At 42.9% G+C, this 17,302-nt stretch overlaps 1 protein-coding gene across 6 annotated transcripts in view; it reads left to right on the top strand.

The window, feature by feature from the left end:
* Positions 1–17,302, top strand: part of pleca (plectin a) — a 148,948-nt gene that overhangs the window by 34,308 nt on the left and 97,338 nt on the right. For 2 of the 6 annotated variants that reach the window (XM_042076242.1, XM_042076241.1), the window contains exon 1: positions 3,205–3,556. The exons of the other annotated variants lie outside the window; for them this stretch is intronic. In XM_042076242.1, the coding sequence (XP_041932176.1) occupies positions 3,511–3,556 (46 nt within the window). In that variant the 5' untranslated portion in view covers positions 3,205–3,510. Of the gene's footprint in view, positions 1–3,204; positions 3,557–17,302 lie in introns of those variants that run through there. 6 annotated transcript variants of the gene reach the window in all.

Raw genomic sequence — 17,302 nt, 5'->3', positions numbered from 1 at the left:
TCCAGTTCAAGACCGTTGTGATTTGCTCAAGACAGAAACAAATAATTATGAAAAAGTGATAGCAATCAGGTGTGGAGACATACATGATATGAACAGAATTGCTAACAAATCTGCTTTACAATATTCACAGAGGGTTGCACTTCAGTCATGGGTCTCTTCGACACAGAGAGACAAACAGAATGATTGTGACATTTCAAACAGGCGACGTGTGCTGCCAGCCACAATTGAGACTTGATTTAACCAGCCAGATTTCTGCTTGGTGTATTTCTGGTGCCATTCATTCTCATAGAGACGTCACAGAACAGATCAGTGTAGAATGTTTGTGAAAATCCATCAATGCCATGCAAGTACAGCTAACACGTCCCAGCTGGTAGATCTCAAAGAGTCCAGTGTGGTGGTGGCATGGCTTTAGCAAGCAATGCTTTAGATAACCTCAAAGCATGACATCTGATTTCACATAATAAACGCATGTTTCAAATGCCAGTGAATATGTTTAGCTCACTTATTAGATCTTGGAATGTATGTTATTTATTCGTCCATGTTGTTTGGTTGACCTGCGTATAATTTGATATCGACAGTACTCAGTGTTTGCTTGTTTTTCCGTAATTATGTTGTGATAGTAGCAGTAGTATTTCACTTTCTCGCAGGGTTTGAGTGAAGGTAGACTGGGGCCGTGTGGTCCTATGCATTATTCACCCAGCAACGACAGTAGTGCTGCTGGGCCAGACTGTCTCCAAAACTGCTGTGTCATACTGGCTTCTCATTCACTCTCTCACTCTCACTTTCTCTCGCACTCTCACTCACTCTCTTTCTCACTCACTCACTCACTCACTCACTCACTCAGTCCCTCAGACAGCCTGTGCTACAGTAGGTTAGGTTCTGTGTTTGATTATGTTCATGCACATCCGGAGCTGTAAATTAGGAAACAAGGGACCATTCACACATGTACACACACACACATGCACAAACACACTCTCCATCTCTCTCTCTCTTTCAATACACATACAGTATACACACCCATAGACTGCTCAGGGACCAGTATTACAGTAACCAAAACGACCAAATTCGTTATAATGGGCCATCAAAAACTATCAGTCACTCACGTGTAGAAATGAGCGTGAATGGGCTAAGATGTTCGGTTATGGTTAGTATATCTATAGTTTGTTTGATTGGTTGATATTTACTGCTAACTTAAAGTACAAACTTAAAGGCCCTAATGTGAATTATTGTCTTGCTAATTTCATTTATGACTAGTACACTGTGTGAACTTCACCTACCATTTCAGATCTTCTGTCTTTGCACCCACACACTCCACACACCAACATACACACACACACCCATGAGGGTATCATACTGTATGCCTGTCTTGGTCTATCTGTCTGTCTGTGGGTGCTTGGTGTTCTTGTTGATTCAGAGTACACCTTATGCACTGGAAATGTATCAGAGAGCAAAGTGTTTGTGTTTTGAGACTTGGTGCTATCTCTCCCAGTGAGACAACGCTGATGTTCTGGATTGAAGGACTAGCCTTCATCACCATGTACAAACACTAACACACACACACCGACACACACACACGCACACACGCACACACACACACACACACACACACACACACACAGTCTCCAGACGGGGTGCTGACACCAAGGCCACATGACCTTGGCGTTGGCTGCCTTCCCAGGCCACCCTGTTGTTCTGTGCCAGATTACCAACAGGCCTAAACCTACAGTCCTACTGAACTGATACATCTACTCCGTTAGAGGTGTACTCCTCAAATCTAATCCAGCACACTCTTATTCAGATTCAGTTCAAAAGCTCCTCACCATCCTCTAGCTGTGTGTGTGTGTGTGTGTGTGTGTGTGTGTGTGTGTGTGTGTGTGTGTGTGTGTGTGTGTGTGTGTGTGTGTGTGTGTGTGTGTGTGTGTGGTGTGTGTGTGTGTATGATAGTGTGAGTGAGTGTGTGTGTGTGTGTGTGTGCGTGTGTGCGTGTGTACAGTACGTGCTCAGAAAAAACTCTGTGGCTGTGTAAATGGGAAACAGACAAAGTAACTCCGACTAAACCATACACTCTACCAGCCAGTCAGCAATGAGATGTATTCCTACTCCAACATGGCTTCAGGACCACGGAGGGGAGGGGTATTTGATTGGTTGTTGATGTCAAATATCAAGAGCCTTTTAATATTATTGAGGACTGTGCCTAATCGCAACAATAACAACTTTTCAGTTGTTAGGGAATTTCCTGAATACAAAAATATAATGGAATTTTCATGGCTGTTTCAAATTCCCTTAGTGTTGTATAATTGAGTTTCTTTGTGCTTGCCAAACCACACTGTGGAAATCTGTCATGATATTACATTTTCTTGTGAAATTAAATCTACTGGTGCATAAATCTTGGACCTATGGCATCATGAGAAAGCACACAAGATGTAACCTGTAATAAATAAAGTCTTCTGATGCATTGTGTTTTCTGGAGTATGATGGAGAAAAATATTTTTTTCTAGATACAGATGGACTTTGAGAGTCAGTTAAGTCTGTATGTGAGTGTTTCTGGCAGCCAGTAATCGCCATCAGGGTGGATCTCTGTCTGGCTACTGTGGGCCTCCAAATGATCCAGCAGTTTGTGCAGGACATCCCAACTGGCTGCCAACTCTGAAAAACCTGTCTCATATCTGGACCTAACCTAGCCTGGACTAAGTTGCATTCTGGGATTGCATATCTTCTGCACCCACTGGAACTGTTGAGTATTGCTAAATGCTGCTGCAAATAGCAGCCAAACCACACTGAGTCGGTAGTGGGATTTCAGGGGAGGAGGCTGAAGTCTTAAATCTCTGCTGCACTTGTTCCTTGTTGCCAAACATTTCATCAGTGAGAGAATGTTGATGGATGGGGCTGGGCTGTGATTGGTTGAAAGCTCCATCGCAGTGCCAAACATCCCATCAGTATGAATGTTGATGGCTGGAGCTTGGCTGTGATTGGCTGAGCACTCCATCTTAGGAGACTCAGGAGGATGGGATGTTTAGCACCAGGACAGGGGAAGGAGACGGAGGGGGGGTGGGGGGGGGGGGCTCTCACTGATCCTTGCTGCTGGGGTGAGAGAGAGAAAGAAGGGATAAAGGGAGAGGGCAAGTAAGGGAGGGAGAGAAGGATAAAGAGAGAGGGTAAGTGAGGGAGTAAAGAAAGAGAGAGAGAGAGAGAGAGAGAGAAGAGGATCACAACACTCAGAAGCCACACAGTCAGCAAACAGCACTGCAGAGAGGGAGCGTGAGAGAGGGAGCGTGAGGGAGTGAGTCAGTGTGCGCGAGAAAGAGGGAAAGCGCACATAAAAGCTAAATTCCTTCTGTATGCTACTGGAGATCAGGGGGCAGAGCTTGCGTTGTGTGTGTGTGAGTGCGTGTGTGTGTGTGTCCCGGGCAGTCAGTGATCTGTGGAGACCATAGCGCTCCACACCAGCGCAGCAGTGCCGCGTTAGCTACTGAACCAGCAGCAGCAGCAGCAGCAGAGGGAGAGAGCAGCATGGACTCAGCCAGGTCTATACAACACGAGATCACCTCTCTTAAAGGTACCTCTCTCTCTCTTTCTCTCTCTTTCTTTCTCTCATCCTTTCGCCTTCTATTTCCCCATCCCTGTCACTCTTACCCATCTCTCTATCCTTGTCTTATTCTCTCTCCTTCTCTTCTGCCTGTGCTCTCTGTGCTCTCTCTCTCCTCTCGTTCTCCACTTTTCCACCATGCTGGTCTTGGTGACTCAGTCTTTACCAGTCCTTTGAGTATATTGAGCACTGCAAAGTTTTTTTTCCACTAAGGAGGAATTTTGTGGGCTTAGTCTAATTTGCATTCACTCCTGCTTTCTCTCTCTCTCTCTCTCTCTGTCTGTCTGTCAGGCTCTGTTCCCTGTAGCTATGTTTAGCCATATGAAAGGGAAAATAGAGTCTTTTGTACTATGTTGTGACTAAAGGGGCTGGGCGTCTTAGTGGTGGATATGTGGGTGATGTGCTCTCTGCATGCAAGCTCTATGCATATGCTCTGTCTGAGAAAACTCATACACTCATTCTTTGCTAAAGTGTGTCTGCATAAGTGTGTGTGTGTGTGTGTGTGTGTGTGTGTGTGTGTGTGTGTGTGTGTGTGTGTGTGTGTGTGTGTGTGTGTGTGTTTGTGTGTGTGTGTGTGTGTGTGTGTGGGCTACATGCACTGTGTACATCCTTGTTCCTGTCCTACAGTATGTGTGTTTGTGTTTGGTTGCACATGTGCCTGTGTGTGTGTGTGTGTGTGTTGGTGTGTTTGAGAGAGAGAGAGAGAGAGAGTCTGCTTAGCGGCTTGTAGGCTGCGTCATGCGGCACACCGAGTGCGTCTGCGCTAGGGGTATTTTCGCTGACTGCTGCATCACCACGGTAACGGGCCTCCATAACTCCGGGGTTCCCTCTCACAGGCATAGAGAGCCGAGAGCATGTGAGGAGAGGAGACATGTACTGTATGATGACCTCCTTATTGTGACGTCAGGGGAGAGAAAGAGATAGGGAGTGAAAGAAATTGAGAGAAAGAGAGAGAGAGAGAGAGAGAGAGAGAGATTGAGAAAGAGATTGAGAGAGAGAGTGCAGGCAGAGATGACAGGGAGCATATGAGGAGGGAGGCGCTGTATGCTGGTCCCTTATCCCTTATCTCCTGTGCAGGCAAAGAGAAGAGTGAGTTGGAGGAGAGATGTACGGTGTGTGCTGGTCCCTTATGCTGATGTCAGGAGGGAGCGAGGGAGAGGGAGAGGGAGAGAGATTTATAGAGGGAGTGTAGGCAAAAAGAACAGAACATATGTGGAGAGAAATGCTGTATCTGCTGGCTCCTACCCTGATGTGAGGAGAGAGAGAGAGAGAGAGAGAGAGAGAGAGAGAGAGAGAGAGAGAGAGAGTGAGAGAGAGGGAAAGAGAGGGAAAGAGAAGGAGAAGGGGGGGGCATCAAGTCTATCAATCTACATTGTTAGGAGATTGAAAGAGACTGGACTAGATCTCTCACCCTGATGTGAGGAGAGATTGGGGCAGATCCCTTGCATTGTGAAGAGACAGAGGAATAGGGCTGACAAATGGATTGCCCTTTCAGGAGCTACAGATAGATCCATTCACCCTGACATATTGTGAGGAGTGAGATATAGACATATCCACTCACCCTGACGTAACCCTGAGTGAGATATAGGACAGTCCTCTAACATCATCATGAGGAGATATATGTGAGCAGGTACTTCACACTTGGCTGAGGTGGGAAAGACAAAAAGCAGGTTCATCAGCCCCTTTGGTGGCAGCAATACCTGAACTCGGGCAGGACCCTGCTGCACCCTTGCGTGAGAAGAACAAGGGAGAGGAAGCTACGAGCAGCCACACTCTTACACACTCTTAGTCTTCACCTAAATTTAGGATAGAGCCTCCTCCCGTCCTTTACTGAAGCAGCAGCAAGAGCAGCAGCAGCAGCAGCATTGGGCTCCTGTAGCAGCCTTCACAGCAGGCACGGCTCATCTTTAATTAACGACTCAGTGGTCAGCCAGAGCTGCTGCACTCGCTCACTGCACACACCCTACTTTCTCAAACCCTCTTTGGGCTGGGTGTGTGTATTTGTGTGTGTGTGTGTGCGTGTGTATGCATGTGCTCCATGCACAATAACCTCCATCAGTACAGGATAGCTCACAACACTGAATTAAAAGCAGGTGTATGTGGGGCGACCTTTGATTTAAGCACTGGACACGTCTCAAAGGGACTCAGCCCGGTGTCCTGTTCTCCTGCTTCTATTGGGCTGGATTGGCTGCTGTGCAAGTTAGTTTGTGCCCTGGGAGAGACCAAGTGAATGCAAGATAAGTGTCATGGTTGCATGTTTGTAAACTAGCTGCTGTCAGCCTGCTGCTGTGTGCTGCATTGACATGTAATGTGTAGCATGAGATAGATAGATAGATAGATACTTTATTGATCCCCAAGGGGAAATTCAAGGTCTCAGTAGCATACAGACATCACACACAACATGCACTTACAACAGAAATGGTAAATATAAGTATAAACATATAACCAAACTCCACTGTACAATAGAGACAGTAGAAGATAAGAAAAACTAACTAAACTAAATACTAAATATACTATATAAATTAAATTAAAAAAATCCACAGTGTGTTTGAGGGTGATCAAGCATGAGATGCTTGCAGTGACAGGGCTGGGACTGGCCTGTAGTTCTTTGTGCATGGTGAGGTGCTCAAGAGAGTGAGTGTCATGGTGAAGGTGCAAAAAGTAGTCCAACAGTAGTCCAACAGTGCAACAGTGCAAGAATAACGTCTAGAGACCAGCATAAATAATATGGACAAATAAGAGAGTTATATAGAATATAGTTTTATTTATTATTTTGTTTATTTGTATTATTACACATTGTTTTTCTCTCTATTATTGTGTTAAATTCTCCAAATGTAAAGCACTTTGAGCTGCATTCTGTGCATGAAAGGTGCAATAAAAATAAAGCTTATTATTATCATTATTATTGTTATTATATTATAAAGTATGCTAACAGAATCCCTTGAAAAACCTGGCTCTTAAATCTCCACCCAGCCTAGATGCTGTTTGCCCTTTCTATGCTTGCTGCCTTTGCCATTTTTTCTTCTCTCAGAGCTTTATTTTGGTGGTGTTCCAGCTGCATGCGCATGTAACATGTAGCAGGTAGCATCTAGCGTGTAGCATCTAGCGTGTAGCATGTGGTGGTTGTATATGTATGTATGTGTACATTGGCAGCTGGGCTGAGTCATGAGTGTGTCATGTTCTCAGTGTAGGTGCTATTTCAGTGCTGAGCCAGCGCTAATGAAACATTCCACCACACTGCCCTGTGAACACGCTGCGTGGTCACGCGTCCACTCTGTAAATGCCTGACTGAATGATGTAATTCATGTAGGAACAGTGCATGCAAAGCACATACAGCAAGGTTGGTCTCTATTAGTGGTTTAACGGTTTGATTTGTGAATGAGTGATATTATAATATACTGATGCAATGTTAAGCATTTGTTGTTATTTTAAAGTATGTTTATGCTTTATTATTGCATAGTAGCGTGCTAGGAAGCAGACCATATTGATATCATGGAAAGATATTGTAGGCGTCCATTGCCTGGAGGAATCAGTTTTTGTCATTCAGGAATTCCCTGATTACTGTTAATGTTAATCTTGTATAAGTGTATGTACTGTAGACTCTCTCTATACAGTGGCTTTGTAGTATCTTATTGTGCTCTGATGTTGCTTGTGCCCTTTCAATTAAGGAATATTCTCGTCAGTCTCGGAGACTGCATCTGTTTTTGTAAAAATCTGTGTAGTGTCTTTATGGTAGTCTCTGCAGACAACATTATAAATTCTCTCAAATTGAACCAAATTGCTCACATCTGGTGTAAGAGCTAAAACTGTGACTTTTCTCTGTGCTTTTCTGGACAGAAAATGAATCATCAGAGATGAACATAAGTACCACTAAAAAGACTGGAAAGTGTGAAATACACATTAATCTGGTTTGTGTATATGAAAGCTAGTTCTTTATGCCAGCAAGATGTACTTTTTGAAAGCTGTCTCTGTCTCCCACATTGAATAGAGTGGAATGACTAAAAAATAAGTAAGCAATACATGCTAAAATCACCAGTTTGTAGTCTAGCCAGCCAGGTTAACATTCAGTTGCGGTGTAGCTTACTGGTGTTAAGATTGAGAAACCTATTAGAACAGTGAATGCAGCAACATTACTATGGTACTTTTCTTCCTTAACAGACCATGTTATTTGCATGGACGCAGGTCACACTTGACCCTGTGAATACTACAGTGACACCAGCGACACTTCCATTATCACTCTCATGCATCAACACGACAGGCGTGTAGTCATTGGGCGGTAAAGCTGTCAATCACAGCACTTGGATTAATAAGCCCACTGTAATGTGATTTATGCTATTTATGATAGGCTACTGTCCTTTAGTGGGTTAGTTTGTATAGGAGCAGGTCAAGGTCACTGCTGCTTTGCCTGCTTGGTATTGAGATGTCTCTTCTTTACTCAGTGTGTGCTGTCTTGTCTGGTAACTTTTTCTTTATTTCACACCTCTCTTTATTTCACACCTCTCTGTTTTCTGTTGTTGTAATTCTCTGTGCATTTAGCAGCATTGTAGCTGAACCTTTCCTGGAGAATTTTTCAGCCATATCCGATTTTCACGAGGACGCCGTGTACTCGTCACACTATATACAAATACACATAGAGATACATGACTTTGTTGTGGCGTTATTGTGCATAGTGACTGTCTTTGTACATAATAGCTGTTGACTTTATAAGTTAAGTAACAGCCTGAGTTCCTTCCTAGCCTTGAGTCCATTCACGCAGGCAATTCAGCCTGTCTCTCAGAGAGGGCCTTCTGCAGGTTGGGGAGTGTTTTTTTTAGCCGTCCACACAATGTGCCTGTGCTATTAATTCAGACTCTGAATGCAAAGCTATTTAAATGAGGACACCCGGGGACCTCAAGAGGCCTGAAGCAGTGTTGGGGGCCATGCGAGTGTTTTTTTCTGCCCTCCTGAGTGTCCAAGCAACAAGGAAAACTCTGACTCTATTGAGCCCTTCCAGCGGTCTTCATCAATAGTCCTGACAGCACATTCAGTGGTTGCTTACTAAGGTCTGCTCAGTGGCTCTCTGCTCACACACTGATCATGATGACACCTGTGGGGCAGAAATATAATATTAACACCACATGGTCAAGCAAATACAGTACATACAACTACTCAGTAGCGGCCAGAAGGCCAGAAGCGTGAATTGTAGAAAAATGAATAAATACTATTTCATGTTTAGTACAGAGACATTACAGAAAGCTAGTGTACATGCACCACACTTTTATTAGAAGTTTGAATATTATAAAAATAAGTTGACATGGTCATGCGTTAAGATGAATACAGCAAAGAAAACTACAAGACTAGCAGGTTTGTGTACCTCTGATCATGAGGGGCATTCGTTTGTGGGTTGAATAAGCTTGTCTATCTGTGCATATTAAAGTGGTCCTAGAAAGGACCTGGAAGACACAGTATGTAGGAGAGTGAGAAACAGACCGGCAGGGATTAGGTCTTTGTAGTCCTCAGTTGCGTGTTGGTTGATCGTGAGCAAGCCAGGGTGAGTCGGATCGTGAAAATCCCTAAATAATTGCAGAGTCATAGCTTGTTATATTAGCATCCAACTTCTCATTACAAAGCCCGGGCCCTCTAGCCTTTCTGCAAAAAAGCTGCCAGGCCTATTAGCATTAGCTGCGAGTTCTTATGTCCAACAGGGTGGCATTGGGCACTGCAGGCTGCAGAGGGTGGTGTCTCTCTGCCCAGACTGGCACTGAAGCCAGCCTTCTGCAGCTTTTATTCTCCCATAGAAAAAAACACTGCAGCAGCGGGTCATGACCCAGATTCTTTCAGTGGAGGTAATGAGCTTTGGAGTGTTTGAAGGCTGTTGTGTTCTCTTGGTTTCAACTCAGAAGTTTAGGTTTTTTTTTAAATGTTTTTTCTTTAAAGGCTTTCTGCAGTTAGCCATGGAGACGTGGCTGTGAGTTGTGGAATCTTCTTGAAATGGTGGCACACAGGTTATAAATGGTCTCATGAAGGACTTCACAGAGCTTAAAGGCGCTTTTGGTTTAACACACTGGAAGTGATGTTGTTGTGCCATGCAGTCAGAAAGAAAAAAAACCTGACAGTGCACAGATTTATATTGTGCTTGTTTGTGATAGGGGACATGAAAGAGAAAGGTTTCATGATATGTTGAAAGGAAACTTACATGTTACTGTGGCTTAGTTGCTTGAGAAACAGATAGACCAAGATCACCCGGAACACCAAGATCATGGGTTCGATTCCCAGGGAGGACACAGGCTACAGATGAAAATGTATGTCATGTTTTCAGGAGTGAGGAACCATCTGGAAACAGAAAAAAATAAAAAAAATATACCTAAAGTACACTACAACGAATTCCTTCATTTAAAATGCAAATATGAATATTTAATTATGTTATTTAAGGTGCAGATGTGGTATACTTGCATCTTAAATAAATATTCTACATCTCTATTGGTTACTCCAGAATCTTTCTGCAGGCTTCTCTGCATTTATGTGAGATGTCTCTATGGTTCGTGCCACTGTGACACAAAATGGGTTTTAGTGGAGAGCACACTTGGGGATTAAAGGATGCCAGTGATCAGAAAAGAATCTGTGAGGGACCGTGTGTTCTATTTTTATACTGTCTGGGTGAAGGAAACTAACCTTCTGTATCATAGAAAAGGCCTTGAGTCTGTCTGCTGAGAACTGCATAGCCACTGCAATGACTTGCAGATTGCTGCACTGGTACTTTTTGCTACTGCTTTGTGCGTGTGCGTGTGCGTGTGTGTGTGTGTGTGTGTGTGTATGTGTGTGTGTGTGTGCGTGCGTGCGTGCGTGCGTGCGTGCGTGTGTGTGTGCGCGCATGTGTTGAATATGTGTGTGTGTGTGTGCGTGTGCGTGTGCATGTGTGGAACATGTATATGTGTGTGTGTGTGTGTTTATGAGAGAGTGTTTTCACTAATGTGTTGTGTGTCCTTGGATCTCCCCTCCCCTTCTCTCTCCTTTCCACCCTTTTGAGGTCACCCTTCCCCAAGCAAGCTGGAATCCAAAAGTTTAGCAGGCTGTTCCTCGACCTGTGTGGTACTTGTCTCATAGTTCTTACACGCACTGCAGTTGGTCAGGCAGGACTGATCTCAGATCTGTAATTTGAGATTTAAGGTTGAGGTCGTCTCCTGTACAGCAGGGGCATTACATCACTCTGTTGTTCCCTGGAAGTGGTGACATCATCATTATTGGTCACTTCTGTCTGTGATCAGCAGACACACTCTCTCTGTCACAAATGCACACACTGCACCACACCCAGTGCTGATAGAGTTTCCAGCCAGCTGTGCATTGAGGAACAGCTAAACTAAGTGACTTGGACTGGATGTATTGTTCTTAAATTTGAATGTCTTTTCTTTTTATTTTCTAAAATATGCTCGACATAAACTGGAAAGATTACACTGTCCTACTATAAGCTCTCATAAATGTAACCATTCACTGATTCTCAGTTAGAGCCGCCAGTGTTGGGTCCTCCCAGGTTGGGAGAGGCGTTGTCCACCCAATCATATCATAATAGTAATGTTATATTATAATGGGTTTGGTTTTGGTGACTCAGCAGATATCTGAGCAAGACTTACCAGTGTTTCTCTCTGTCTGTCTCCAACTCATGGGCAAGGAAAAGAAAGGGAAGATAGAGAAGGGCGAGGAAAGGAGGCGAAGAGAGAGAGAAGGAACAGATGAGAAAAGAGAAAAAGATAAAATAGGCCAGACGGGATAGGAGACAACAGGGTGCAATAGTGGGGTGCAGTATGGCAGGGGCGCGTTTCCCAAAACCATATTTGCTAACTAAGTTAGCAACTTTGTTGGTTGCAATGCAATTTTCCCATTGCCAACCAACTAAGTTGATAACAGGTTAGTAATTAGGGTTTTGCGAAACGCACCCTAGATAAGTTGTGGTGAGTCTGTGCTCTCGTGGTGTGCACACTACAGTCTCATTGATGTACACCACAGTCTTATTGGTGTACACCACAGTCTTATTGATGTACACCACAGTCTCATTGGTGTACACCACAGTCTTATTATGACCGCCGTGCAGCGAAGTCATAATAAGTCATAGTGAAAGCGAAGTCATAATGAATTTCCGTCAAGGATTCCTGGGACGCTGAAAGACTGGGGTACACGAAACTTGGTGGGCATGTAACCCCACATGGATAGCATGGAACCATCGTTTTTCGTTTTTGATCTGTAGCCCCCCCCGCTGGACTGGACCCCCCGAAAGGAGGGTAGGGCAGACAGACAGTTTTCTGTGAATATCTCGAGAACCGTAGGGTTTAGAAGGACCATTTTGTTTTTGTATGTTGATCTCAAGGGGCCATGTCAACCCATTCCATAACCACTCATTTCATGTATAGCGCCACCTAGTTAAACACAAAAAAGTAAAAATTAGGTGTTGTAATCGCAGGTATCTGTGACCTAACATAGTCAAAACTGCACGAAATTGGAAATGTAGGATTATTATGACACCCTCTGAATGCACGCCAAGTTTCGTGGAATTCCGTTCATGGGGGGCCACACAATAAATTAATTTATGTTACTATACACCAACTGGCCTGTACGTGGCCGGAGACAGTTTTCTGTGAATATCTCAAGAACCGTAGGGCCTAGGAGGTCCACCTTTTTTTTGTTTGTTGGTCTTAAGGGGGCATGTCAACCCATCCCATTACCACTTATTTCATGTATAGCGCCACCTAGTTAAAAATTAAAAAGCAAAAAATTAGGTGTTTTCATTACAATATCTCTGGCTGACATGGTCAAAACTGCACGAAATTGAAAGTGTAGGATTATTATGACACCTTCCGAATGCATGCCAAGTTTTGTGAACTTTCGTTCATGGGGGGCCTTACAATAAAATAATTTATGTGTACATTTAGTGACCGTACACCAACAAGGATTCCTGGGACACTGAAAGACCGGGGTACACGAAACTTAGTGGGCATGTAACCCCACATGGATAGCATGGAACCATCATTTTTCGTTTTGATCTGTAGCCTCCCCACCCCCCCCCACCCCCGCTGGACTGGACCCCCTTACTGATGTACATCACAGTCTCATTGATGTACACCACAGTCTCATTGATGTACATCACAGTCTTATTGGTGTACATCACAGTCTTATTCTTATTGATGTACATCACAGTCTCATTGATGTACACCACAGTCTTATTGATGTACATCACAGTCTCATTGGTGTACATAACAGTCTCATTGATGTACATCACAGTCTCATCACAGTCTTATTGATGTACATCACAGTCTCATTGATGTACATCAGAGTCTCACTTGTGTCTCTCTGTCAAATTCAAATTCAAAGTTGCCTTGTTAGCATGACTGTATGTATGGGCCAAAGCTATTGTTGATACAACAACATACAACAACACATAATAGGATCATTAATGAAAATAAAAATTAAAATAATTAATATATAAAGGGTGGGTGGGGCGTACATCAGTTTGGGGTGGGTATAGAGCAGTGTTTCTCAAAGTGTGGTCCGCAAGCTATCCCAAGTGGTCCGCGAGCAGACGTGGTAAAATATAAGATGAGTTGTTTGCAATATTGATCCAACTTGAATGTAAATCCAAACAGTTCTGCAACACTGTCTATTTAAGATATGCCAGTTTAAATCATATGAATCCTCTGACACAATAAGCAAAGTACAAAGACAATAAGCAAGGTGGTTCAGTGAGTAGGCCTATTGTGTAGGCTAATATACTGTTACATTGGTCTAATTTTTTTTTTTTTTAGCTAGGTGGTCTGTGCATTTATTTTTTATTGGTTAAGTGGTCCTTCATCTGAAAAAGTTTGAGAAACACTGTTATAGAGGATCTAGAATTAACAGAACTAAAGAGCGAGAGTAATAAAACTGTGTGTGCGTGTGCGTACGTGCGTGCGTGCATGCGTGCGTGCATGTGTATATGTGTATGTGTGTCTACATCACAGACACAAATTTGTTTTAGGTTGAGTCCCTCAGATCCTCACATTTCAAGATAAATTGTGCTGTTAGGGCAGCAGAGGGCTCTTCGCCAAGAAGTATGGCCTTTTTTTATTGTTGTCACAGTTTTGAAAATGTGGGATACCTATTTGGAATTTGACCACATATTCTTTGTTCTCTTGGCAGCCAGGTTTTTCTGTGTCTGCCTGTTTCTATTGCTAGATTCTGGTCACCGAGCCTGTACTTGGTCAGGATTTGCCTCTGCCTCATATCGCTGACAGAGATGAGATACTCTGCCAATTCATATTCTCTTTTTAGGATCAGATAGGGATTCATTCTAATTTGGTTTGTCCAATGTTCTAAATATTCTTCTTTTGCCTGATTCATTATTTTTGCTGACTCTAATTGATGTTTGGGAAACAAATCTGGACTGAGCTTGATGTGTTTTAGTTGTTGTTATTGAATTAGTTAGCTTCAGTACCAGCTGGCTCAGAGGAACCAGGGGTTCATCACCTGGGTTTTCAGTGCCTCAAAATGGAGGGAGTTCTCGAGACTGCTGTTCAGGTGCATCCAGAATTGTAAGATTATTTTCTTAATTGGTAAGGCCAATGGAAAACTAACAGCCCTACATGAATTGTTGGTTGTTTTTGATTGAACTTTAAGTAATGATCGGCAGAATTCTGCATGTAGGGCTTCGGCTGGATTGTCTCTAAAACACATGTGAGGAAAGGAAGACGGAGAGAGAGGGAAACAGATAAGACGAGAGGAGACATAAACACAAGATAAGAAAGATGACATTACTGGGGAAAACACTGATAAAAGAAGTGACAACAAGTAAACAAACAATTATTATTGGAATATGATCATGGTTATAGTTATGGTATTTAATAAACACCTTTATAGAGAGTGCTTAGAATATAAGAATATAATATTATATAGAATATAGAATATTATATGAATAATAATGAATATAATGGGCTGCAGTAGTCTGTGTCGTGTGAGCATATATCATGTGCTTAGAGAGCCCTTATCTATTAACGCCCACACTGATAAACCCTGGTATGTGTTGGACTATGGGCCTAATTTTGGAGGGTTATCCAGATTGTTGGTAAATTAGTTATTAGTTAGCTATTTTTTCTTAGTTAGCTTTTTTCTAGTTTGTATCCTATTTTTTCTTCTGTAATGCCCCTTCAGATGATGTCAGTATTTAATTTAATGTGACTGTATTGTAACTTGTCCATGTATTAGTATTTGCTTGTGAGGAATACCTTGAAATGGTAAGCAATAATCCAAAGTACCAAAAAGAATTTCTGCATCTTGTGGAAAGCTACCTTAATAGGCCCACACACAGTGACTGGTGTTGCTGAATCACCTTTCAATGGAAGCTCTCACATCAACAAGATTCAGCTCACCGTAACTTACCTACTTGTGCGTATGAAAAGCGCTGTGAGTAAAATGTTAAAAATGCTAAGCAATGATCCAAAGCACCTGAAGGAATTTCCTTGCATCTTGTGGAAAACTACCATAATAGGCCCACACACTGAGGCTCTCACATCAACAAGGTTGTGCTCACAACTTCAAGATGCCCAGTCGATGTGTCATCACACCACACACTTGACCACATGTCCCCATCCACATATTTTATGTACCACATGTATGAAAATCTCTATGAATATATGAGTATACAATATACAGCATTTTTCCTCTTAGTATTCCAATGCTCCATGTATAGTATTGCCCCTTAGCCAATACAAAATGTGTGCAGTATTATTTGGGATTTTTGCAATCAAATGAGTATTATACTTTTATTCATTTATAGTGCTGCAAGTAAGTAGAAAACAGTGGGAAGAAAAGGCTCCCTTCTACCAAGAAGAAAGCTTAATCAAAACTCATGCAAGCTCTCACAAACACAAAGTAGAAAAACTCCCCAAAAAACTATGCTTCGCATTCGGGTCCTGTTCACACCGTGGGGACTCTTTCTGATAATGAGTGGCAGACAATAAATTATCCCTTTTCTTATGAGAGCTATATGCATCATGGGTGTTGGATAGGTGTTATGCTGTGTAGATTACAGAACAAGAAAACATGAACGTGTTCTGTTCAGCCTGTAGCAGCTTCTGCATTAAACCTGTCTCTCAAACCAGCATCACCGGCTGCCTGTGTGAACTTCCCTCAGATGCTGATGCTGATGTCTGGTGGTGGTATATGCTGTTGGCATCTGACAAGCGGCGCGGTCCAGTGCGGAAATAAACTGTGGCGCCTCATGGTGCCAGTTTCATATTCATAATCATATTTTTAAATGTCACTCATAAATCACTCACAACTTTGAGTACACACACACACACACACACACACACACACACACACACACACACACACACACACACCAATGAATCATTCATTGTCGGCACCAGGAAAGTAGTTGATCACACTCTGAGCTCCAGAGGTTTCTGATAAATTTGGTCCCACAAGTGTTGCCTGGGAAAGAATGCCAGCTATGTTTATTTTTGAGTCTCAACCACATAGTTCATATTTTCTAGCATGGTTCACTGTATTAACTATTCGCAGGATTTTGGTTTGGCTATGAGCAGAAGTTTGAAGAGATTGGAAAATATTCCGCAAGTATCTTTAAAATCTGATGCACTATGCATCAAAGTTCCCATAGTGCAAAAATGGATGCATTCAAGAATGCATACTCTGCTATTTCTATTTCCGCTGGACACAGAAGGAGATTTTAAATTATATCTTGCAGCTCAATGGTTCCATTGTATTCTGTTCTACAAATTTATATAATGTATAATTCTATTTTGCCCAGTCAGGAAGTCTACATGTTTGCATTTCACTAATTGTTTTGTACTGTTATAACTGTATGTTACAAATAAATATCTATTGAATCTTGAATCTAAAATGTGTCGAATGTGCTTCTCTAATTGTTTCAGTTTGTAGAAAGTGTAGTGTAGTTCTCTCTGAGGCGCTGAGCAGAGTTATAATGTCCGAGTCGGGTCGAGAAAAGCCTGTTCTGATGTGATACCCCCAGGAGTCTGCCCCACCGGCCCTTTCTAGCTCCCATTGGGGGCAATTACTTCTGCTAATCAGCCCCTGCCCCTGCCCTCGGCCCCGAGACTAACACCGTCATGGCATCCGTAATCCAACACTTCCTCCTCACTCCCCTAATCCTTGATGGAGAGGGATGGCCTCACATTCCTCAAACTAATTCTGCTTCCTGTTGAGTCAATGCAAACCAGCTGACGGGACACCCCACCTCAAATGAAATTAACAAAGACAAAAGGCTCAGGACAGCAACTGAAGTCTGGCTGCCTCTGTATGCACTAAGTACTGCTGTTATTTTAATCTCTCCATGCATCTACAGTAGTGGCTCAGGTTGATGAAATGACCCGAGGTGTGGTTTGGTTATGGTGGGATTTATGGGAGCACATGGTGCAAATAGTTCCAAATAGTTGATGGTAGCAAATAGTTCTACTTGTATTGTCTAGGAACATCATAGCCTCACAGCGGTTTCAATAGGGGATCATTGTGTTGAGCTGTGGTCTTAGCTACAGGCTCAATGCAGTTTTTCCTGATATCCTCTGTAGATGGTAAAAATGAGACTCCTCTGTAAATTGTCCACTCTGGACATGGCAGTTGAGCAGAACTAGAAGCTTTTCTTCTGTCCACCAGTAGATGGCGCTGCATCAAAAGCAACAATCGATTATCATCATCAGCTCCTGGCAAAACTATTTCACAGAAGTTTGATGAAAG

The sequence above is a fragment of the Alosa sapidissima genome, chromosome 21, assembly GCF_018492685.1.
Source record: "Alosa sapidissima isolate fAloSap1 chromosome 21, fAloSap1.pri, whole genome shotgun sequence".
In the NCBI taxonomy this organism is placed as follows: domain Eukaryota; kingdom Metazoa; phylum Chordata; class Actinopteri; order Clupeiformes; family Clupeidae; genus Alosa; species Alosa sapidissima.
The sequence above is the reverse complement of the archived record's forward strand: the minus strand, read 5'-3'. Positions and strand labels throughout refer to the sequence as shown.